Below are 23,838 nucleotides of genomic sequence, written 5' to 3' on the forward strand. Positions count from 1 at the left end.
ATGTTTTCAGCACCATTTCTGGAGGCAGCGTGTGGGAGCGGGAACACAGATGGCAGCAACCCACAGTCCACTAGGAAATCCCCTTCCACAAGCCCCACTGAAATGGAGGAGTGCTGCTCGAATGTTGATGAGACCTGCTCAGGGGGATTTCCTGGTGGGTCGTCGTGCCCCAGTAGTAGCTGTTTCCCCCCCACCCCACCACCATTGAGATGTCCCGCCTCAGGCGCCCGAATGTCTCTGGCTGGGCTCGTTGTTGACAATGCTGATGTTGCCCTGGACGGGCATGACAGATGGCATTAGTTTCGCATGGTGTTCATTCCTCAGCCAGGGCTGCCGCTGCAGATATACAGACACAAACATATAAATAGAGGCTGCTTCATCTGGGCCAGCAGGAGCCGGCAGCACGGGGGGAATTTTGCGAGCTGAGTCCAGGGACCCTGCACTATTTTCCCTTGGCGGGAGAGGAAGGTGGCAGCTCTGGATGGGTCAGCAACTTGCAGAAACCCAGAGCCTCAGCCAGGGAGTGATCCCGGGCAGGGAACATAAATGCGGATCAGATCAGGAAAGAAATGGGCTCTTTCAGAGGCACAGTGAGCTGCCGTGGACAGGGCAGGGCTGGCCCTAGGGATGTACGGATTGTGTAAAACCTGCTCCATCCGTGTTTCACAGATTTTCAGGAGACTTCTGTTCCATCGGCTGTTCACAGATGGATCTGAATTTTTTTCCAGTTGTGCGGAAAAATACGCAAGAGGGTTCGCAATGATTTACATAATTTACTTTAGTACATAACACTTAGCGTATTGTCCCCCATTCCATTCAACTTTTCCCTGCGAATATTTACCAGTCTCAGCAGAAACATGCGTATTGTCCTTCAAATAAATATGTGTAAATTTCAGGAAAGTAAAAAAAACATCCAAAAGTCCACAGACGCTGCGCAGCCTGAGGTGGTCACTCTGCAGCAGGTTCCGCAGGTCGGATTATTAGAAACTCAAGCTCATTTTAGTCCATGTTAAACTGCCGGCCCTACTATTAGGCAGAGATTTTTGCAGTCATGAAAGGACAGCAAATGTTTAGTTATTTAATTTGTTGTTACTGTATTTTTACTGCTAGTGACGGGGAGAGGGGCTTGTGGCATTTTCTGCTTCATCTGCTAGAATACCTTGACTGGCTTCAAGTATTACTATGCACCTTGACTTTGATGTGTGTGTGTTTCATTAGCACAAATCACTGGCGGACTTTAGATAAGAGGAAAGGACTTTATTCTGTTATAAGTGTGCTCAACCAGTCAGCTTAGGCCAGCTGCAGGAAGTGAGAAGCCCTGCCCATAGACTTCCTGTCTCAGCACTTCCTGTTCCCTTACTAGATCTGAGTCTATTGTGAAACGTCTTTGCTCCTTTTAACAATAAACTCCAAGAAAGAAACAATAAACCCCTCTCTCCTAATGGGGTCATCCCATGAAGCTGATTGGTGGGAAATTCAGAACAGATAAAAGGAAGGACGTCTTCACACAGCACAGAGTTAGATGGTGGAATTCACTTCCACAAGACATAGTGATGGCCACCAATTTGTATGGCTTTAAAATGGGATTGGACAAATTCCTGGAGGAGAAGGCAATCAGTGGCTGCTAGTCCTGATGGCTCTATGCTGCCTCCAGTATCAGAGGCAAGATGCCTATGTGCACCAGTTTCTGGGGAACGTGGATGGGAGGGTGCTGTTGCACTCATGTCCTGCTTGTGGGTCTCCCATCTACAACTGGTTGCCCACTGTGTGAACAGAATGCTGGACTAAATGGACCCTTGGTCTGATCCAGCTTGGCTCTTAGGTTCTTAAATAATAACAAATATTTACAAGAAATATTTACAGTCCTTAATACCTTACAACCCCCTCCCACCAAAGATCAGAGGTTGCTAGCATATGACTTTGATGGAGTCACATCTTTACCATGGATTCCTCCCAGCAACAGCTGAGTCTTCCTTTGCCCGCATCTCCCTGTCCCTCCCCATTGGAGGAGGCAAGAGGCATAGAAAGGATGCCTTCTCTTGCGCTGCGAAAAGCCGGTCCTGATGGCTGGCTGGGGCCTCTCCATGGGCCAGATTAGGGCTGGAGGTTCCCCTTCCTTGGTATAAACTCACTGAGAACCAACCCTTTTTGTCTCCCTCTTTCCTTCTCCTCCTCCGTCAGCTCTTCCATTTCTGTCCCTTCCTTTCTTTCTCATTCAAAATTTAAACAACACAAAGGAAAACAGTGCCGGTGCCACTGTTGTGCTGTGCCATAGGACAGCATAAGTCATGTTGAAGACCAATGAAGTATTTATCTCTCAGCCCCTCAGTACTGGATGCAGCAGAAGCTAAGGAAGGAAGGAAAGCCCCCGATTTTGTGCCCGAGCCTCTTTCCTATAATTGGCTTTTTAATCCAATCAATTTGCCTCAGTGCTAAGATTTTCCCAAGGCTCTGCTCCATGTGCCCCTGACATCTGATGTATAGTGGGTGGTTACTTGCAACAGTAACTCCTCCAAGTTGGCCTCTGCCTTGGTGGGGCCATTTTGCTCCATCCCTTATGCTCCTGGTGAAAGTGATACTCTTTAAGGGCACAACCCTATGCATGTTTAGGCAGAAAAAGATCCTACAACTCCCAGCATTCCCCAGCTAGCCATGGGAGTTGTAGGACTTTTTTCTGTCTAAACATGCATAGGGTTGCACCTTAGGAGAGCTGTTTGGGGTTCATTCATGTTTTCAAGTTGCACACTGACAGTTTTGCTGGCAATCGCGTTGGTTTCTGCAGGCTCTACTGGTTCCTGCTGTCACGCTGTTCTGCGGATTGTTGTTTTTTGTGATATTGGTTTTTAATTTGACAAAATTATCTAGCCGCTTTGTGGTTCTCTTATTTGAAAGGCAGAATATACATTTCATTTTGATAACCCGTGTCAATATTGATTTGCTTTCCTGAAGGAAACCTAAAGGGGCTAAACAAAAGGGGAATATAACAACAATCAATACAGCAATATCAAAATAACAGCTCAATAGAACAGCAGTGTCTCGAACAATAAATGGAAAATAGTTCAACAGCCATACCAAACTCATATCAAAACAATATCACAATGTAACATACTGATTAAAATTCATGTGGAATTAATGAATTAGCAACAAGTGGGAGCTGCAATGAAGTGTTGCAGTATGATCAGGAGTGCTGCTGTTCACAGTTCCAGCTGGTGATTTCCTCCATGCAGGGCATTCTAGTCCCCCCCCTGCTCCCCTCTGTTTTTTCCTCTCTCTTTCCAGCAGTTACTCTACACTCCCTGGCTACTAAGCATGCGCTGTCATCATTGGTCTGTATTTTTGGAGGGTTATCTTGTTTCTCAGTGGCCCTGTTTTGGCTACAGTCCTGTTGCCGCTCACCAGCTGAATTAGCTATTGGAACGAGCACTATAAACAACGTAATAATAGTTTAATGCCCTTATGCCTTTCCCCCCTAGGTAAGTGATGAACGACATGAGGGGAAATCGCGAAATTTCGAGGTGCTGGCGAGAGGTATGGCCTGGGAGCCTGACAGATGGCGGTCTGGCTTGGCTGGCATGTGGGAAGAAATTGACAAGGAGAGGCAGAAGGCAGAAGATGAGAAGAAGAAAAAGGTGAGTTAGGAGAAGTTCCATGGAGGTGCTTGCAATGTTTTCTGGATGGCAGCATGGGGGTGATAAAGGACAAGAAGAGTCCTATAACTCGCTTCTTTTTAAAAAAATTATTAGCATTCCCATGGCCCACAGGGGTGTGTTTTAAATTTACAAAGCAAGGCTGTGGACCTAGGATCTCTTGATGGCATAAAGGAATCTGTGCTAAAAAGGAGTCTTGTACAAAATCCATAATCCAGAGAAATAATCCAATATCCACAGTTAGGCAGTACCTTTATTTGGACCAACCAAAATGTAGGGTGGCCACTCCTGCATTGCCAAAAAAGAGGGCAAAAGAGGATGTAAATTTGCATAGAATTTGCATGTGCTAATGTTTATGGAGAGATGCAAATGTAGAAATAATTACTAGAATTTAAATAGTAATATAATCCATCTCACCATAGCAGAGAAGACTGTGACCAGTGAGCTGTGAGCTTGCCTGTTCAGTCTGTGTTTCAGGTGCTAAGTGTGGATGGGCAGCTTCAAGGCTCATGTGTCACATTCCTGTGGCCCCCACCTTCCTCATGCACACACACAAGAAGAGAGGCAAATCCCCGAAGACTCTCAGGCTACAAAGGAATAACAGCAGGGAATCCAAATGGGAGCTACAATTCGCCAACCGGGTCGGCTGTCTGAGCTCCACCTCTAACTTTTCCTGCTTCCCTCTGCGCTGCAGTCTAGCATCCCTCAGGTCATGCCCCACGCTCTCCTTCTCCTCCTCCTCCTCCTCCTCCTCCTCCTGGATTCTCACGGGGGGGGAGGGGGGGCTTCAGACCCAGCCATCTGGGTGCTAGCCCAGGCATCCAGAGAAGCACATCTATCCATATCTGAACTGGCTGGGGAAGATGCCTCCCCCAGTTCTTGCTGTTCCCCTTCTGAATCTGAACTGCTAACTATCTCCATGCACTCAGAATCAATCCTGACACTGTGTAGTGCTCACCCTTCTTGGGGTCCTTTACCCTTAAATTGGACTTGGACTGAGCAGCCCTTCAAATAAAGGGCATATTCAAAATAGAGGACTGTCCTCAGGCTGACCTTCAAATAGAGGACTGCCCTCTATAAAATAGGACATGTGGCCACACTACATGCCACAAAGGTTTGTGCAAGCTTCTGAGTTCTCCAAAATGTTTCCTCAGAGGGGCAGAAGGTAGATCTACAGATGTTTAGGACTCCAGCTTCCAGAAACCCCTGCCGGTGTAGCCAATATTCAGAAATGCTGGGAGTTGAAGTCCAGAGTAGATCTGGCAGTCTACTTTCTCTCTACCACTGCTCTATACCATGAAAGCATATGCCATAATAAATCTGTTAGCCACAAGACTAAGACCATGAAAGCATATGCTACAAAAGCATAAAAGCATATGCATAAAAGCATATGGAAAAAGCATTATAAGCATACGCATAAAAAATATAAGCATAAAAGCATATGCCACGAAAGCATATGCCATAATAAATATGTTAGCCACAAGATTCTTTGCTGTTTTTGCTACAACATCAGACAGAGGTGGCTGGCTCTCAGGTAAATCGTGTAGATTTACCTGAGAGCCACTGCTTGTAAACTTAGTATTGTTTGAGGTGGCCCTCCCATGAGGCATGGTGAAGTGGAAGATAATGTGCAGGAATAAGGGAGGCAGCGTAGGGGATGGATCTCAGCCATGGGGCACAACCAACTCACGGGGAAGCAACCTTGCACCAGCCCCACTGAAAGGCATGGAAGCTTTGCAAGAGATTACAAAACCTGCACAGCAGAACTTCCTGCCAGATTGTGCCCCACACTCCAGGGTCTTGAAGGGCAACATGTCAGTTAGATTTAGGGGGCATTTGGGGCCCATTCCGGCCACAGAAGGCCCAGATAACAATATGGGAAGCTGACAGTCCGCGGCTCTGATTTCCTCCATCTTCTTGCCAGCTTGAGACGCTCAATAATTCCAGACTGAAGCTTGAGAGCCTGCAGGACTTGGAGGCCATCATCAAGCTTCGCAAGACTAAGAAGAAGGTGAAGAAAGTGGTCCACCCCAAGGAGCCAGAACCAGAAGTGATCGTGAGTATTCACCAGCCTCTGGCTGGGTGCAGCAATATGTGCAGCATTCAGCCTGTGTTCGATGGGGTGGCACTTTCCCTGAAAGAGCCGGTTTGCAGCTTGGAGGTGCTGTTGGATGCAACTTTGCAGATGGATGCCTGAATGGTGTCCATGCCTCAAAGCAGCCTTTGCCAGCGGGGGTCCCTTCCTGAGAAAACCCAATCTGGCCACTGATAACCATGCTTTGACAATGTCCAAATTAGACTGCTGCAATTTATTGTAAGTGGGGTTGCCTATGATGAGTGTTTGGAAATCTACTAATCCAGATTATGGTGTCCAGATTATAAACCAGCATTGATGGATTTGATCACACCTGGCCAAACAGGGTTTATAGATCTGCACTAGCTCCCGGTGTGTTTCTGGGTGCAATTCAAAGTGCTGGTTTCTGCCTAAATACTTTGGTAGTGAGATACCTGAATGATTGCCTGCTGCCCTCTGTATTGAGATCTTCAGTTTGGGGCCATGGTCCAAACATCAGTGATGTGGTGATTGGTTACTGGCAACAGGGCCTTTTTGGTGTTGGCATCAGACTTTGGAACATTGTTATCTTTTAGGTGACAGTTAAAAACATTATCTTATTTTCCCAAGCTGTGATATGTGTTCAGTGGAGGCTGGTGGCTCCGATATCAGTGGGGTGGTGAATCTGCTCTGAGTTTCGGTCAGAACTCTAAAGGCGCTATCCAAGGTGTGGAGCATTGCCCCACTGACATCAGAGCCACCAGCCTCCACTGTATGTATTATACATATATTGTTCACTAGCTGCTGTTGCTGCTTTTTCTTTTTCTTTTCTTTATTTTACTGTAATTGGATTCTTTCTAGTTACTTGTTGCAAGCCAGGATTTGAGAAAAGTATTTGTGGAAAGGCAAGATACAAAATGGCAAGATAATAAATATTTCAAATGAAACCATAATGTCATCGTCTTCTTTATACAGCACCATCCATACTCATGGGGCTTTACAAAGAAGGATATCCTTGCTCCAAGGGACTTACAACCTTTATATTTACTGAAAAGGAGGCTCCAGAAGACAGGGAAGGAAATGGAGACAGGGTTAAAAAGTGGGGGGAGAGTATATATACATTTGAAGCCCATCCCTGGGGGACTGGAGGTGGGGTGCATAGGGCATAGATGGGCCCCTCTCCCGAAGGTATTCGGGATGCATAGATGCATAGAATTATGCATCTATGCATATTATGCATAGAATATTATGCATATTCTGCATAGAATTATGCATAGAATTATGTGGGGTGCAAAGATGCATAGATGGGCCCCTCTCCCGAAGGTATTCGGGGCACCCTCTTAAGCAAGTTAGGGTGACTCCCTGATTCTCTTCAGACAGAACCTGTGGAAACAGAGCAGTTTCTTCAAGCAGTGCTGGAAAACCGGGTTCTTCTGGTTGACAAGTATCTGGCTGATGGAGGGGACCCCAATGCTCACGACAAGGTACCGGAATGCCAGACTCTGTGTCCAAAAGAAATGATCCTTTAATCGAGTGTTTGCAAAATGGTAAAATAGGGAGAGGGAGAAGAGGATCAATTGAGGAAAGGGAAAGTGATGAAAGTATAGTATGCAGGTGGAGAATCTTAGCTGGGGAAACTGACACATTAATGAGACATGTTTGATGCCTGGGGTGTAAAATCCCCCGAGGATCTCCCTTCCCATTTGATAACACGTTGGGCACAATCCACTAGGAAGTTCTCCTCCATCCCATTGAAATGAAAGAGGGCTGTTTCCGCCACACCAGAGTGTCAAATGCTCCTGGATCATTCACTCGGGTCCCTTCCCAATGAACTGTGGCCTGAAGTTTGGATCTCTCTGCTGCCCAAAATAACACCCCCCAGTTCTGCCCACTCTTTTGCCTCTGAGTTGAGCCAGCTCTGCATTCAGGGGACTCAAGTTCTAACTGCTGGCCACTCGAAGTATTGCCCAGAATCCCAACACAGCCTGCTCTTCTAAGACAGTGTTTGCCATCTGTAGCTTTTATAAGTATTTTGATTAGACACTCCGCTGCCTGATAAATTGGGATGCACCCTTTCAGTCAATCAAAATGATTTTAAATGGATCTATCTACCTCAGTGGTGGGCAACTTCCATAAGGTCGAGGGCCATTTTTCAGACTGGGCAATTGGCCAGGTCCACACATCTGAAGGGGGTGGCCCGGAGACAGCAACATCATCACCATCCTATAATTCCTATGCCTTCCTATTAATTCTTGCACTTAAAGTACAATTATTTTTGTTGTTCAGTCATTAAGTTGTGTCCGACTCTTCGTGACCCCATGGACCATAGCACGCCAGGCCTTCCTGTCCTGCGCTCTCTCCCGGAGTGTGCTCAAGTTCATATTCATTGCATCGGTGATGCTATCTAGCCATCTCATCCTCTGCCGTCCCCTTCTCCTTTTGCCTTCAGTCTTTCCCAGCATCAGGGTCTTTTCCAGTGAGTTTTCTCTTTGCATTAGGTGGCCAAAATAAGTAAATTAAATGATTGTAGTTAAATATTACCTTATTCCCCTGCCCCCAATCCCCTTACAAAGTTGGGCCAACCTGATGTCCCCCAGGGATGGAGGTGGAGGGTGTGGGAGCAGGTCCGCCGAGCCACTCCCCTCCATGTGTTGCTTCCCTGCTGCAGTTCAGATGTACAGCCCTGCACTGGGCCTGCTTGCGGGGCCATGCAGAGATCATGGAGAAGCTGCTGCAAGCTGGGGCTGTTCTGGAGCCAAGAGACATGGTGAGTCTCATCCTCTGAGGGCCATTGCGTCCCAGCCTGGAGGACTGCCCTGGCCTTGGTGCCTCATTGAGATCTTGGAGCATTGCAAGGGGCAGAGATGGCGGGAAAATGTGACTTGGACCCTTCCCATGGAGCAGGCAATATACACCGGCCCCACTCCTGTTTGCATGCATCCTGGGAAGCATTGCCCTGAAAAAGAAGGTGGGATCAGGTCTCGCTGCCATTGCTGCCAAACTGACCTATGCATGTAGCAGAACAAGGTGGTAGAACAGACTGTATAACTTCAGACAACCTGCCTGCCTGCCCTGTACCACCAAACAAATTTCCCCCATGTAAAAGAAACACATTCCTTGAAAATAGAATGCTAGCATAGGAGGCAAAGGGTTAGAACATTTCTCCCTGATATGCTCATTTTCTATTTGCAGGGAGTACTACTACTACTACTACTACTATTATTATATTACTATTATTAATGTAGGGGGGACATTTAAAAGTGGCACCTCCTACCAGTAGTTTGAAGGGGTACAGTCCATTCTGTCCTCCTGTTCTGCTGCCTGTTAAGAACAGAATCCTGAGACATGTAAGGTATGCAAATTAAATACATTTGCATACAGTTTGCCTAATCCATTCTACGGCTGCTAGGCATTGGGAGTGCTAAAGAGCTTAGTATGGAGGACAGGGAATTCTCTGGCCCCTGAAAATCCTGCCTAGGTTGTTCTCTGCCACCCCAGCTCTTGGCTTCTGATGGTGCATCTAGCCCACATGTCTGGAATAGTAGTCTTTCTGTCTGCCCAAGAAACTCTGGAACTGTAGTTGTTTCAGGACAACCATGGATCTCTGACGAAGACGTAGGTCCTAGCGCCATCACCGAGTTATAATTTGGCTGCTTGTGGAGGTCTGCCTCCATGCCATAGGCAGGCCAGTAACACCCCCTGCTCCTGTCCAGCCATGGTGCTTCTCCTCAGACTGTCTACTATGCAGTGCATCTGCTCTGCTTTGACACAGCTGGATGCAACCCCTGTGTTCTGGGCCTGCCGCGGGGGACATGTAGAGATCCTCAAGCACTTGATCAATCGGGGAGCCAAGATCTCCACGCGGGACAAGGTGAGCAGTGTGGGCTGAGACCATCTTCTGCATCTAAACGTGTTCTGTGCCCAGGGATGGGTTTGCGATGGACTGTGGGCTGTTCTTCTCAGGCAGGGCTGTGGAGCGTGTGGCGCCTGTTGACGCTTGTGCTCCTGCTCCAGGTCCTGCCCCCCCCCCGCTCCACAAGCCCCACCCCTACCAGGGGCTTGGAGAGGAGGCTGGCAGAGGAACCCCCACTGCTGTCTCAGATCTGTGAGCAGACGAGTGGGGATCCCCCTGTGCGCCACTCCTACTCCCAATTGGAGGGAGAGTGGCACACAGGGTTCCACAGGGAGGCAGTGAGAGGAGTGATCTTCTGCTGGCACCTAGGTTGGTCAAGGGGACTGGGGCAGCTCTCCAACTGGAGAAGGCCAAGGGCGGTGAAGCTGCTGTGGGTGATGCCCTGGGTGGAAGAACGGCTTTGCTGCACATGGGTCTTCCCTGGTGCTTCGGCCAGGGAGCAAATGACATCAGGTGGGTGTGGCCATGTCCACATCAGTTGACACCAGGGGGCCTGGTTATGCCCACCAAACATCATACAGCCTGTGGAGGGCTGGGTGGGGGGTCATTCTGCACCCCTATTCTAAGGCCTTCTCTTTGCCTGGCAGCTGTGGAGCACCCCGCTGCATGTGGCTGTCCGGACCGGGCACTGTGAGTGTGCTGAGCATCTCATTGCCTGTGGGGCAAACATCAACGCACAAGACAAGGTACGAGGAGGAGGGGAGGGACTTTCTCCTGGCCAGGCCGGCCCCTGCCTCAGGGCCACGGTGAGCAGGAGCAGCAGGGCCACCTCTGGCCACGCCCCCAGGCAGTGGCTCTGTGGCCAGGCCTCGGCTTTGGCTCCCTCCCCAGCCTGGTGTTTTGGGCAGCCTAGCAATGGACACTGGCAAGCTCTGTCAGGAACGGCCACCGCTCTGTGATAAAAGCCACACAGAGTCTTGGGGCACCATAAAGATGACATTCTCCAAGTGGCTGCACAGCACACTAGGCAAAAGAAGAGCCATTCTGCACACTCGCATCATGCATGCAGGCTGTAGTGTGTGGATTGCCCCCAGGCAGAGCATTTTTTTCCTCCAGCATGGAATGTCCACAGCCCAACTTATGTGGAGTCGAACCACTGGTCCTTCAAGCCCAGTACAGTTTTCTCGTTCCTGCTAGTAGCGGCCCTCTGAGGATACAGACAGAGGTCTTTCCTAGCCCAGACGCCAGGGAATGAACCCGGGGCTTTCTGCATGCAGAGGAGGTGCTCTGCTGCTGAGCTGTGGCCCCATCCCACCCGGCCATTGATGAGGCACTGGTCGAGGAGACCGTATGCACTCACTCTCCCCCCCACTGCCCAGGAAGGAGACACGCCCATCCATGATGCGGTCAGGCTGGGACGCTTCAAGACTGTGAAGACGCTGCTGATGTACGGGGCGAACCTTGGCATCCAGAACGAGGTGAGGAACAGACGGGGAGTTCTCTGCTACCTTTCTAGGATGAGTGGCAGGGATGCTCTTTGGGCCTGCACACACAGCTCTGGCAGGGGGAGCGACTGGAGCTGTTTGCACTGTTCTAGTGCTTCTGCTCCCATATGGCATAAACCCATACAGTGTGTTCTGCATCGCTATAAGACCCAGTCAGTGGTCATTCTGGTGGGGGAACTGTGTCTGGAAAGTACCATAACAGACTTCAGATGATAGCTCCTGCTGAATGCTCCTCCTTTAAAAAAAATAAAACCCTTTAACATAGAAAGTTAGCATGTCAGGGTGAAGGCTAGAACTCTTCTCCCTGCCATATCACTTTTTTATACAGAGGTGTGTGCGCGTGTGAATGTACAAGCCTCCACCTGCAGTCTGAAGGGGTACAGTCCAGACACAACATTACCACCTCAGTGAGGATGTGGCTGATGTTGAATGAGGATGACAGACCACTGCAGGCTGCATGGCTGGCAGGGGTGAAAGGAGCTACAGGGCCCAAGAAGGGGTTGCTCTCTACCTGTGCCCCTCAGCTTCTACCTATGTCATAGCAAAGGGGAGGAAGAACCCACTGTCATCCTCCCATCCCCCAAATCCATCTCAAGCACAAATGGTGAGGGAAAGGAAGAGTATGTGGACGTAGCAAGCAAGGGAGTTGAGAGGCACTTAAAAGATTTGGGGCTCAGGCTTATAGGACACAACTCTGCATAACATTTGCATTTGGCGATTTATATGTATATATGCACCTTTGGAAATAACTACTAGGTTTTAAAATTTTTTTCACAGACTAAGCCAGCCAATGAATTTAAAATTGCCCTAAATAAAACAAATTATTAATTTGACCCCACCCATGTTGTGGGGGGGGGATTTTCAGGGGGAGATCACAGTTCATGGAGAGGAGAGGGTCAGTCCTCCCCTCCCAAGCTGTGTCCTCCCACAAAGCAATTAAGCTTAGGGGAGAAAAAATTCCTCCATTTACAACCATGGGAGTGTTTTCCCCATCAATTTAATTGCCACACCAGGGGAGGGGGGTATATTCAAGGGGGTGCAGCAAATGGGAAGGCTAGGATTAACGGTGCCCTCCCCAGCTGCAAGTCCCCCTGAAAATTGACCCCCTCCCCAAAATTATGCTTAGAAAAAACTGATGGACACCATGGGCTCTGGGAAATAGACTTGGGACTTGGGCTGTATGGGTCCAGCCCTAACAACGCTCCTGGTAGCAAGGCTTCTGCCTTGGAGTCTCCCATCTTAGGGAGACAGAGAGAGAAAAAGAGGGGCTGAGCTGTCTCTAATTGCTCTTTGTCTTGGCAGGAGGCAGTGACTCCGGTGGACCTGGTGAAGGATTGGCAGACGGGCATCCGGGAGACGCTGCAAGCATGTGCAGACCGGCAGCAACCCCCCACCAGGGCCTGCTGATGAGAGTGGGGGCTTTGAGTGGTGGTGGGCTGGCTCTGTGAGCTAGCCCTGCCCCCTCCCTCCCTCTGCTTGTGACCAATTCAACTGTCCTTGCCCTTGGCTCCTTCTTGCGCTGAGCTGCGGGCAGGTCTACTCTGCTCTTTGCCACTCTGATGCCAGCAAGGTCTATGGCTCAGTTTTGCAACTGGAGGCAGAAGCGCTTGGGACACTCTCTTGGTCTCAGAGACCCTGGGGGAGACTTTGCTGCACTTTGGAATGGGCCAGGAGAGCGTTGCTGAGCACCCGTGTTCTTCCTAGTGCCATCTCCTGGATCGTACAGGGCTCTTCCCCTGTGGCACATTTCAGAAGTGGCCTCACCAGGGGAAATGAAGGCATGAGAGGGAGAGGACCCCGGCAAGCCGGCCTGTTAAGGAAAGGGGCATCAGTTGTCCACTCTAGCCAGAGAGGAGGGCAGGAGAGGAAGAGGGGTGTTTACACAAGGAGGGATTTCAATAGTCAGTTTCTGGAACTTCCAAAGCAGTCCCATTATATGGTGCAACAGGTGATGTCGGAAATGCCTTGAAGACAAATGACGGTTGGATAGCTAACATCTCCCCGTCCCGGAAGGGCTAGGCTAGCCTTCTGAAAGACAGAGGGGTTGGGATGGCTTACCCCATGGAGTACCTTTCACCTCTACAAGTCTGCGAAGGATGCAAAGCCTACACGCTGGAGCAGGCTTTGGCCACCTGGCTCCCTCAGGTTGTCCTGGTCTGTAACACCCCCAATCCCTCGGCCAGAGTAGTTGCAGTCCCAACACATCTGGAGGGAGCCGGGTTGGAGAAACTGCCCTGGAAGTGGCAGGCCACTGCTTTGCCCTTTCACCCCCAGGCCTCTGTGCTCGGTCTCCCCCCATTCTTTACATGCAGGAACCTCAGGCTACAGCCTCCCATTTAAATGGTCGAGGACTGGTGGGAGATGTTCCTAGCAGATGCAGGGGGACACAGACCTGAGATGCTCAGGCTATGGATGGTGTGAGCTGAAGAACTGCATGCCTCTTCTTGAGCCTCCCTCCCCACCCCAAGGGCAGAAGCAAGGATCCTCTCTTGGGTGCCTCAATTTCCCCCATTGTGAGGCATGAGATACGCACACCTGCCATTTCTTGGCCACCACAATTGTGCCTTCCCCTTTGAAGACTGTCCCTCACAAATGCAGCAGCCTCCTCACCACTCCCAGCTGCTGCTGTGGTGCCATGTGTCTCTGGGCATGAACTTCTCATTCCTTGTGTGCTGACCTTGGCACTGCTGGTCAGGCCGAGATCCCCTTCTGGCAGACGTTCCTGAAAGGACACATTTCTTGGATGCAGAACAGGCCCAGATGTTGCTGGTTGCACAAAGTTTTGTGCTGCTGGCCAGTCAGCCTTTGCATTATCTTGCTACCTAATATTTTGTGTTTCTGGAGTATGCTGACCAGCTCCCAGAGCCTCTCTGCGAACTACTTGCCTTATGGAACCGGGTTCCATGTACTGTAAACCGGACATACCTATTCATGATTTTTCAAGGTAAACACAGTGACAAAGCCCCAGAGCCAGGCTGGGCGTTGCCCTCAGTGGCTGATGACATTGGTCTGTCTCGACCCTTCTGTCTGGCCCATGGGTGATACTGGACTCTGGAGAATGAACTTTCAAAAAGTTGGCACCCCTCCCATTCTGCAGAGTAAACGTGCAATTTGGGCTGGGGGAAATTACTTGAATGGATGTTTGCAAAGCAATGCAACATCTTACCTCTTCAAGTCGATCTTGAAGCATCCCAAGTGATGTTCTAAGTCTCTGTTTTTTGTAAATTACTGACAAATTCAAGCAGTGCTGAGCAAACAGCACCTTGCCATGTTGGAGGGGGGCTGACTCTCTTAGCCAACGAAATGGCACAAGATTTTCTCTAAGGCGGTTGGCCTTGGGATGTGTTCTCCTATGTTGCCACACATCTGCCCTCACTCCGAGTCCTCTGATCCCAAAGGTGGTGGTCTGAGGGTGTTTCAAAATGACACTCTACTTAAGGGACTGAATGGGGCCTGATTGTGGATTGCTAAAACTGCTGTTACTCAAAGGTTTGTTTTGGCAATGCTGAGCTGATGTGATTCTTCTTTGGTAAATAATAAAACTATTTCAAGCCCTGCTTTGAAAATGTAGGTACACAGGTCAATCATAGTTTGTGTTTTAGCAAAGTATTGCTCCGGTATCACACCTCTCTCTCTCTTTCTCTCCAGTACTAGGGCATCAACCCCATTTAACCAAAGTTAAAAAAGGAGGGTATACCCATTAAATGGAAGTCTGGTGTACATTTGTAGAAAAACAAGGCAGTAGAAGCCCAGAGTATAGACTGCAAAATGTAGATGGGGGATGCCTTCTTGGGTGTCCTCCTTTGTCAAAACTCCCTAATAGAAAGCTAGCACATCAGAGAAAAGGGTTCTAGCCCAGCTTGTTCCCTGTTGTGCTAGCTTTCTACTTGCAGAGTTTGTTTTTAAAGATATAGGGAGGCATTACACAAATGTGTTTCTCCCCACCTGCAGTCTGAAGTGATACAGCTCATTCTACCACTTCAGGATTCTGCGTCCTCACTACAACAACCTCACCCTGCTGCAAATGTAGACCAAGCCTGCCTCTGTTAAGGGGAGCTGCAGGTGCTATTCCAGAAAGTCAATTAAATCAGCTGAGCAGATTGAAGAGGCAGGTCCAAGTCACCACCCAGACAGCAGAGGGGAAGGAGCGTGGGTATGACTGAGTGGAACGGCCAATTCCTCCATGTCCTTTCCGTGGATTGGGCAGGAACAATAGAACAGAAAGGTGTAAGGTGGTCCTGATCCAAGAGGTGAGGACATAACAGCAAACAGAGCAATATAGGTGGAAAGGTGTGAGGTGCGGGATGTTGGCTGGTTCACGTACACGTGACTGCAAAAGCAAAGAGGACTTGCAGATAAAATGTTGTACTACCTCATACACAATGCTTTCTGATGGAGGTCTGTTCACACATTCAATTTCCAATAATCCAGTGCAGAGGAATCCAGCAATATACATGCATGTAGGAGCCTGACCATAGATTTTAGAGCATAACTATGTCTGGGACTCTTGGAGTGGCTTGGATCCTACCAAGCCAAGATGGCATGACATGGCAGAACATGAGGTGGAACCCAGGGGTAGTCCCAACACCACAGATCAGGGTAGCATCTAGTTAAAACTCACTGCCTTCTCTAAAAAACAAAGTGGTACTCCTCCCAAGAGTTAGACGCAAGAGGAAAGACATGGCATTATAAAAATTTCCTTCCCTGAAGCCCATGTGACACCTACCCAGAATGAAAGGAAGATTCCTTTCCTAGTGTTGACTGAGCCATCACGCCTCGCAAACCAGTAACTTATAAATAAATGTATAAGGTTAGACTATTCCATTTGAAGGTACAGTCCTTGCAGAAAGGCTACAACATAGAGACAGGTTACAAATAATTTACCTGAAATTATACATTGTTTTTAGCCAAGTTCTGCTGTTGGTGGTGAAAGGGGAGAGGAAAAGAGAAAGGGAAACTGACTTCCTTTCTCTCTTGCTCCTCTGTCTTTTATTTCCTTAAAAAAAATAAGAACTTGGGGGATGAGGGGAAATACTGTTAGTAGCAACTAGACAAAAAAAAAAGACAGTCTCTCTGCCAATGCTGGAGTGGAGGGCTACTCTTGCACAAGGGCAAACCGAGTCTCCTCTGAGCCGCTCGGGCCGGGACCTGATGGCGGAGGTGGAGGCCAGTCCAGAGGGAAAGAGACAGCAGCTTGCTCTTCTAAGCACTAACACAAGGAAGGACCTTTGAGACTTTTTTTTTTCCAGTAGGCCTTCTTGGGGGAGCTCATGAAATGTTGCAGATCCTTCATGCGTTGGCAAGAGAGATGGGAATTTCAGTGCTTAGATCAGGGGGACAAACCCCGCATCCCCCTCCCCCGCATGGCTTACATGAGAAGTCAGGAGAGTGGTTTAAACTCCAGAATTCGGACGAGGCCACTGTAGGGTGGCTACGGCCTGGGGCCTGCTTGCCTTTGCTGTCATCGCCTGTGCAAACAGAGCTTTTCAAGCCTGCGCTGAGTGTAGGGACTAGAGATCCAAAGCAAGGAGGAAGAGTGACATGGAAGCAGGAACTGGCCGGGAGACAGGCAGCCCCTTGGACAGGAAGGGCTTCCTTTGCAGAGAGATCACATTGCCTGGGTTGCCACAGGCAGCCCCCCAGGGCAGCCACATTCTGGGGAAAGAGGGTGAGCGGTACAGCTGGCAAGCATAACCCCAAGACACAGGGAGCATGGACTTTGGCACGATTTGGACAGGGGTCAGGGCAAGGATGTGACGATGCCATGCCTGGCGCCAGCGCTTGGCAACCTTGGGCAGAGGTTGGCACCCGTGGCTGATCCAAGGCCTCAGAAGACCAGGAAGGTGGAGGCATGAAGGGCCCTGGGAGGCAGGAGGAGCAGGTCGTGTGCCCTGGCGCCGGCTCTGGCCCGAGGGGGCGGTCAAAGGCAGAAATGCTGAGCTGGGGTTCAGCACATGCTGCTTCCCTGCCAGCAGCTGCAGAGCCAAAAAGGGTGCCGAGGGGCTCCTGAGCTGATCCTTGGGGCTGTCAGTGCAAACCTGGGATAGTGCCCGACGAACTGGAGAGTGCGCGTGTGTGCACGGGAGGGCATATATGTGTGGGGCAATGAGGAGGAAGGGGAGCTGTTGCACAGAACAGGAGATCAACACTGTCAAGGGACCAGAGAGGAACGCTGCAGCTGCCAGCCCTGCTCGCATCGGCTACTGTAAAAGCAACCTAGTCTGTATTTGCAGTGCAGCTGTTCTCTGCTGCTCACAATCTTGGAGACCCCACCGAGCTCAACCACCCTCTGCAGTCACGCCCCACTAAAAGGACGCCCTGCGCACGACAGCCAGGTCAAAGCACCAGAAGCAACCGGAGTGGCGATCCGCCCAGCCGGCCACCGGAGCTGACCAGGTTCCTCGCAGTTTAGGGAGTCTCGTCTGGGATGCAGGCACCAAACGAAAGGTCCATCTGAATCATGGGTGGGAGCCAGAAGCAGTGCTGGAGCTCTGAGAAGGGCCTCCCCGGCCGCATCCGCCTGCAGGAGGTCAGACCCCCGTGCTCTGGCTCTCCTCTTCCAGTAGGTTGAGCTTGCTTCTGCTTTTCCCTGGAGCAGGAGAGAGAACAGCAATGAAACCTCATCTCCAGGCGCCCTCGCGAGTTTGGCAGCAGAAGACTGAGCCACGAGCAGGACTGCGTAAACTCTACACTGCCCAAAAGAAACATCTAGATCCTGTGCCGGGAAAAGTTCAAAGGTGTACACTGCAGAACTAGCATGAAATGTGGTTTTGGTGAAACCTGGCGGCTAAGAGCAGGCACTATGAGCACCAAGCCCCTGGCTCAAATCTCCCCTCTGCCACAAAATCCCCTACGTGGCCTTAGGCAAAGGATCAGCCCTTCCACCGGCAATGCGGGATTAATAATGCTGGCCTACTTTACAGAGTTGTTGTGAGACAATGTACCTGGAACACTTTTGAATCCTCTGAAGTGTCATATGCATGCTGAGTGCATTAATAAGTACTTGTTTATTTTCCATAATTTATATTGGCTGTTGGGAAGCAGCGCGTATCGCTCTGCAGACTTCTCGTGCACCGGAAGCCCCTGCTAATCCCACCACTTTGGCTTCCTAAAATTTCACCACGTGCTTCTCACCCATTTTCTAGCTCATCCATAGGGACTAGAAACATGAAAATAGAAGCTGAGGATTCCATAGTACTCCCCACCGCTTTACAATATCAGGAGGGTAAAAGAAACAATAACGGGTGGAGTGTTTTGTCACACATTCCACACAGAAGAGAGGCAGCTATGCTAATCTCTAACAGTGACTGCAGACATGCAAGGCTGTATAAGTTCTATGCTAAAAAAACCCATGACATTTTGTGCTCAGGTAAGCAAGGAAAAAAAGGAGTTCTCCTGTATTAAGTTATGGAAATGGAGTGGGTTTGCATAATTTATTCTGCATTGTTTCCCGTTTTGCACATTTTACTATGGTTTTGTTAGTTACGGGAAGAGACAAAGGGCACCAGAGACTGATCCCAACCACTGGAAATTGTAAACCAGCCTTCTGGCTACTGAGATTTTAGCAGGCATTGCCCAACTGTTCAATACTTACATATTTATTGCATTTATACTCAATCTCTAAAGAGCCCAGGGCAGCACTCATAGTTCTGTTCCCCTCCATTCTGGCCTCACAACAATGCTGTGAGAGAGGTTAGGCTGAGTGAGATTTGATTCTGGGCCTCTCCCCAGACACAGTCCAACACTCTAACCAGGATACTACACAGCCTCAGGAAGGGCTAGAAAATTGCCTCGAAAAGAAAAGGAAAGGAAAGGAAAGGAAAGGAAAGGAAAGGAAAGGAAAGGAAAGGAAAGGAAAGGAAAAGGAAAGAAGAGATTCTTGGGCTGTTGAATTTTGTGATCAATATTGAATTCTGTATTCCCAGAGAACTCCAGCATGCACAAGCCCCACGTGGGTGTTGATCGCCCACATAATTGGAACCTCATGAAGGGGAGGGGAGCCCAGCTTGGTTGGCCCATCCCACCCATGTGTTGGAAGGGGAAAGCCTGAAGTGGGAGCCTACACTACATAGGCAGGCTACCTGCATGATCAAGGCTTGAAATCTGGCAGGTAGTCTGGCAGGCTCATTTCAAACCCCTCTGATGTGCGCAGAGCAGCAGAGCTAAGCGCTGGGGACACAGGCGGGGGGAACAGAGCCGGCGAGCGCAGTCCCCTTCTCCCCCGCCTGCAGAATTCTATGCATGGGAGGGAAAGCAGAAACCCCCCAAATGGCAAAACAGCCTTGCAGACATGGAACTGGGTGGTGCGTGGGGGGGGCATGATACAGACGAGTTTGGCACGTAGTTACACAGCACACCATGGCAAATTCCCCCTTGATAGGTTGCATTTGCCACATTAGGAGTGAAAATGCACTTCAGAATCTAAAACTGCCTTCCCTAACCTGGCCCCCTCCAGATGTATTGAACTGCAAGCCCCATCATTCCCATGCTGGCTGGGAATGATGGGACTTGCTGTCCAACACATCTGGAGGAGGCCAGGTTGGGGAAGACTGAGAATGAAATGGTTTATCTCCCTTGAGTCTGGCTAGAGGGGAGAGGGGACAACAGGCACACATGTAACCAGGGAGAGAAAACTTAACTCCCAGAGGGGCTCCCTACCCTCTTGCACATTGGATCCACCTCCCCCACAGAAGATCCGCATCAGCTTAAGATAGGAAAGGCAGGATGGAAAAAACCACACTCATGATACGACTGACCAGACACAAAAGCCTGGTCTACATGTGCAGCCAAGTGAGATGGGTGAATTGATTGTGCCCCTTTTAGGCTGCAGGAGAAGGAATCAATCCCCTCTTATATTAAAAAAAAACACGCACAAAACAAAATGTCCCAGAAGCGGAAAACCACCACAACAGGAGTCCTTCTCCCTGATGTGCTACTTTTCTACATGCAGGGTTTAATGAAGGGGAGCATGCCAAAGTGCCCCCCCCAACCCAACCTGCAGCCTGAAGTGGTGCAGTCCATTCTAGTTTGGACACTCCCCCCATTGCATGTGAGCCAATTATCTGTGAGCAGCCCCTGGGAGAATGTTCAAATGACCCAGCTGTCCCCTTGGAACTGGCACCTCCCCTTTGGTGCGGTGCCGATTCCACAGGAAACATCCACACACTCGATCCTCGCTGTTGGTGGGTTATTCGGACGCTCTGCTACCCACAGTGTGTGGGTGCTTCTCCCAAGGAGCTGGCGACTTCCACGAGGCTGGGAGACTGTGCTTGTGAAGGAGGAGAGGGGAAATAGGGGAGAAAAATGGACTGGATATATATTTACCTTGTGGGTTTTTTTTCAAAAAAGGCACTCCAGACTATGGCAGAGAGGCCTGTATTAAATGCAGTTCTCAATTGTGCCAAAGAAAGAGAGATTTAGCGGGAAGGCTGGAGGGAGAAAGGAAGAAACAGGACAGGAAAGAGAGAGAGAGAGTAGTGTTTAGCTCCTGCAAGGATGGTGCAGAGAAAGAGAACAAGTCAAAAGGTAAAAGAGGTGCAGCTTTGCTAGGTAAGTAGTTCCAGGGACACAAGCCTGCACTTCTGGATCCAGTACAATCTGGATGGGAAGTACAGGATTGTACTTCCCTTCAAAACCCTCCACAGCTTCCCCACTGCCCGCCCCACACCTCTCTCTTCTCTAATATCCTGATATAGTACATATTAAGATCAGAAAGAGAGGCCCTTCTCATTTGCCCACCCATGAGAGCAGTCAGGTGGGTGAACACCAGTGAGAGGGCCTTCTCTGCAGTGGCCCCACATCTTTGGAACAAGCTGCCATCGGAGGTCTGCCATGCTCTGTCACTGCGGACTTTTAAGGCCTTGGAAACATATTATTTTACCTTGGCCTTCTCCTGATATTACTGCCGCTGTTGCTGCTATTAACATCATTGTTGGTTTTAATTGTTGGTTTTATTGTTGGCTTTTATTATTGTTTTTACGTTTTTATCACTTTTAATATTTTACCTGTTTTTATGTATTGTATTGTTGTAAGCTGCCTTGGGAGGGCTTCTGCCCTGAAAGGCAGCCAAGAAATATTTTAAATAAATAAATAAAAAAAATAATACAAACTTAAGAAGAGCCCTGCTGGATCAGACCCAGGGTCCATCTAGTCCAGCATCTGTTCACACAGTGGCCAACCAGCTGCTCATGGGAAACCTGCAAGCAGGACATGAGTGCAACAGCACCCTCCTGCCCATGTTCCCCAGCAACTGGTGTATGTCGGCTCACTGCCTCTTGTACTGGAGGTAGCACACAGCCATCAGGACTAGGAGATATTGATAGCCTTCTCCTCCCGGAATTTGTCCAACCCCCTTTTAAAGCCATCCAAATTGGTGGCCATCACTACACCCTGTGGTAGCAAATCCCATAACTATGCACTGTGTGGAGAAGGACTTCCTCTTATCTGTCCTGAATCTCCCGCCAGTCAGCTTCATGGGATGACCCCAGATTCTAGTATTACGAGAGAGGGAGAAAAATTTCCCTGCCCGCGGTCCTCTTTCCTTGCACGCCATCCGCCTTCGCCATCTGAAAGTCTCCTGCTCCTTTTCTCCCCCTCCTGCTTGCCACGGCCTCGTGGAGTGTGAAGCTGCCTCTCTTCCTTCCTTCTCAAACTCACTGTCTCTGTGACGCTTTTGGCACAACACCCTAGTTCCCATGCCCTGACTGCAGCCTTTCCCAACCTGGTGTCCTCCAGATGTGTTGGGCTGCAACTCCCATCTTTCCCATTCTGGGGGTGATGGGAATTGCAGTCCAACCCATCCGGAGGGCATCAGGCTGTCCTACTGTAAGCCTTGGCACACATAACTGCTCTGAAATAATGCACTTCTCCGCCATTCCCCTCCCCTTTCCTCTGTAGTCTCCCCAGTGTCAAATTACAGATTGTAAGCCCCTTAGGGCAGGGCCCTGTCCTCCTGTGTGCTATATCGTGCGTCAGTGTCGCAACAGCCAACAACAAGATGCCTCTGAGATGGCCGCAGACTCCGCAAGCAACTGCCATACACCGAGGCGGACCACTGGTTCCAACTAGGGCACCAGCATTTCATGTTTTCGATTGATTTCCTTGCCCTGGGTGGCCAGTATGTCGCGGAGGATTCTCGGGTGCGTTTGGGGGTGGGTGGGCACACTCATTTTGTGCAGAGCCCAAGCCAGGCCTGCTGGGCACCACTCTTACTCTGCATGAACTGAAAAGGTCACTGCAGCTCACTAAGGCCCCTTTCAAAGGCAGACTGGGAGTGGGGATTTTGTTAAATTCCTTCTGCCTGTGTTGCCAGGGGTCTTTTGTTTCATCGTCTCTGCTCACTGCTGGAATGGAATTTTTTAAAAGAGATATATGAGAATTTTGTTCCACTTGCGCTAATGTACATTAGTGCTAATTTGCACTTGCGCTAATGTGCATCGCTAAAGTAAAAAATCAGTCTGCAAGTCCACAGAATTCGCATGTCAGATTCATAGAAATCCGGACTCATCTGAATCCGTTGCAGATTCCTAACTGGGAGAAACTTCCAGGGAAATTTATATCTGCTGTTACTGAACTGATAAGCATCCAAGGAAGCCCAAGATTCTCCAGAACCCAGTACAGTCTGGGCCAGGTCAGTTTGTACTGGGTGGCAGCAGCAGCTTTCCAGCAGGGTCAGCCCAACCCCATAGGCAGCTAGTCAGGGCAGAAGGATTTGGAAACCCTCCAAGGGAGACCACAATCTCCCTCCCACCCACCCCAAGCCCGTGGAAAAGGAAGTGCAAGAACGTAAGATCCGACCCAAGGTCCACCTCATCCAGCCTCCTGTTTCTCACAGGGGCTAACTGGAGGCCTCTGGGAAAACCTCCAAGCAGGGTACAAACGCAAGAACCCTCCCTTGCTGCTCCCCAGCCAGTGCTATTTGAGAGGTTCACTGCCTCTGAACACGGAGGTTCCATCTAGCCATCCTGGCAAGTAGCCCCTCCTCTTCAAAGCTACCTAAGCTAATGGCTATTACCACCTCTTGTGGCAGGGTCTGAAATGTGCACGGCCATTCTGTGCCTCCATCCACCACTCTTCTTGACTGCAGCCCCCTTTCCCCAAATATGGAGCAAGGCTGTATTTAGGACAACTCTCAAGAGGGGAGAGCACCGTTCTGCAAACCCCGCTGAGCTGGATCTTGTCGTCCCCTTGAGGAGGAAACAATTGTTCTGCTCTCCCCGCATGCAACGAGGTGACGTGCCAGAGGAGAGGAGGCAGAGCAACATGAATTTCCACCTCGGGCAGCAAAAGAGCTTGAGGCATCCTTGTGCTCTGGGGTCTTGGGCAGAGGCGTTTCCTTGCTCTCCTACACCATGTCCTTCATCCGGCAATAGAAGGGTTCCAAGCAAACTGTATGCTCCACCCGTGAGCTATGGCCTCTCTGGAAATCCTGGTGGGTGCTGAATTGGGAACCCTCTGGATGTCACGGAGGGGCTCAGCTGGTGGACCATATCTGAGTTGTCTCTTACGCAGGGGTGGGGGGACTTTTTCTGTTAGAGGTGACCTGTTGGGGCCACATGTTGGTGGTGAGTGGCACCAGAGCCAGAAATGAGCAGGGCCACCCCTTCTCTCTTTTGACACCCTTCTTCTCTCATTCTCTTTCTGACACCTTCTTCCCCCTCTCTCTGACACTCCCTTCCCTCTTTCTCTCTCTACCACTGACAGCATCTTCTGCTCTCATTGACACTCCCTCCCTTTCTCTGACACCTCCCTCACTCCCTCCCTCTTTTTGACATCTTCTTC

The 23,838-nt window shown here is 49.7% G+C and overlaps 2 protein-coding genes across 2 annotated transcripts in view; one reads left to right on the forward strand and one right to left on the reverse strand.

The window, feature by feature from the left end:
* Positions 1-14,618, forward strand: ANKRD23 (ankyrin repeat domain 23). The gene is made up of 10 exons (XM_084807256.1): positions 1-154; positions 3,280-3,326; positions 3,474-3,629; positions 5,572-5,703; positions 7,077-7,184; positions 8,369-8,467; positions 9,473-9,571; positions 10,201-10,299; positions 10,933-11,031; positions 12,361-14,618. Exons 1-10 carry the CDS (start codon positions 1-3, stop codon positions 12,463-12,465), a joined length of 1,098 nt encoding a protein of 365 aa, XP_084663382.1. The 3' UTR covers positions 12,466-14,618.
* A 1,227-nt stretch (positions 14,619-15,845) lies between these two features.
* Positions 15,846-23,838, reverse strand: part of CNNM3 (cyclin and CBS domain divalent metal cation transport mediator 3) — a 41,340-nt gene continuing 33,347 nt past the window's right edge. Inside the window, exon 8 of the mRNA XM_084804126.1 lies at positions 15,846-17,647. Within this exon, the coding sequence (XP_084660252.1) occupies positions 17,589-17,647 (59 nt within the window). The 3' untranslated portion in view covers positions 15,846-17,588. The remainder of the gene's footprint in view (positions 17,648-23,838) is intronic.

This window comes from Heloderma suspectum, chromosome 6 (genome assembly GCF_057233095.1).
Source record: "Heloderma suspectum isolate Gila_16-S chromosome 6, 16-S_ref, whole genome shotgun sequence".
Taxonomy (NCBI): domain Eukaryota; kingdom Metazoa; phylum Chordata; class Lepidosauria; order Squamata; family Helodermatidae; genus Heloderma; species Heloderma suspectum.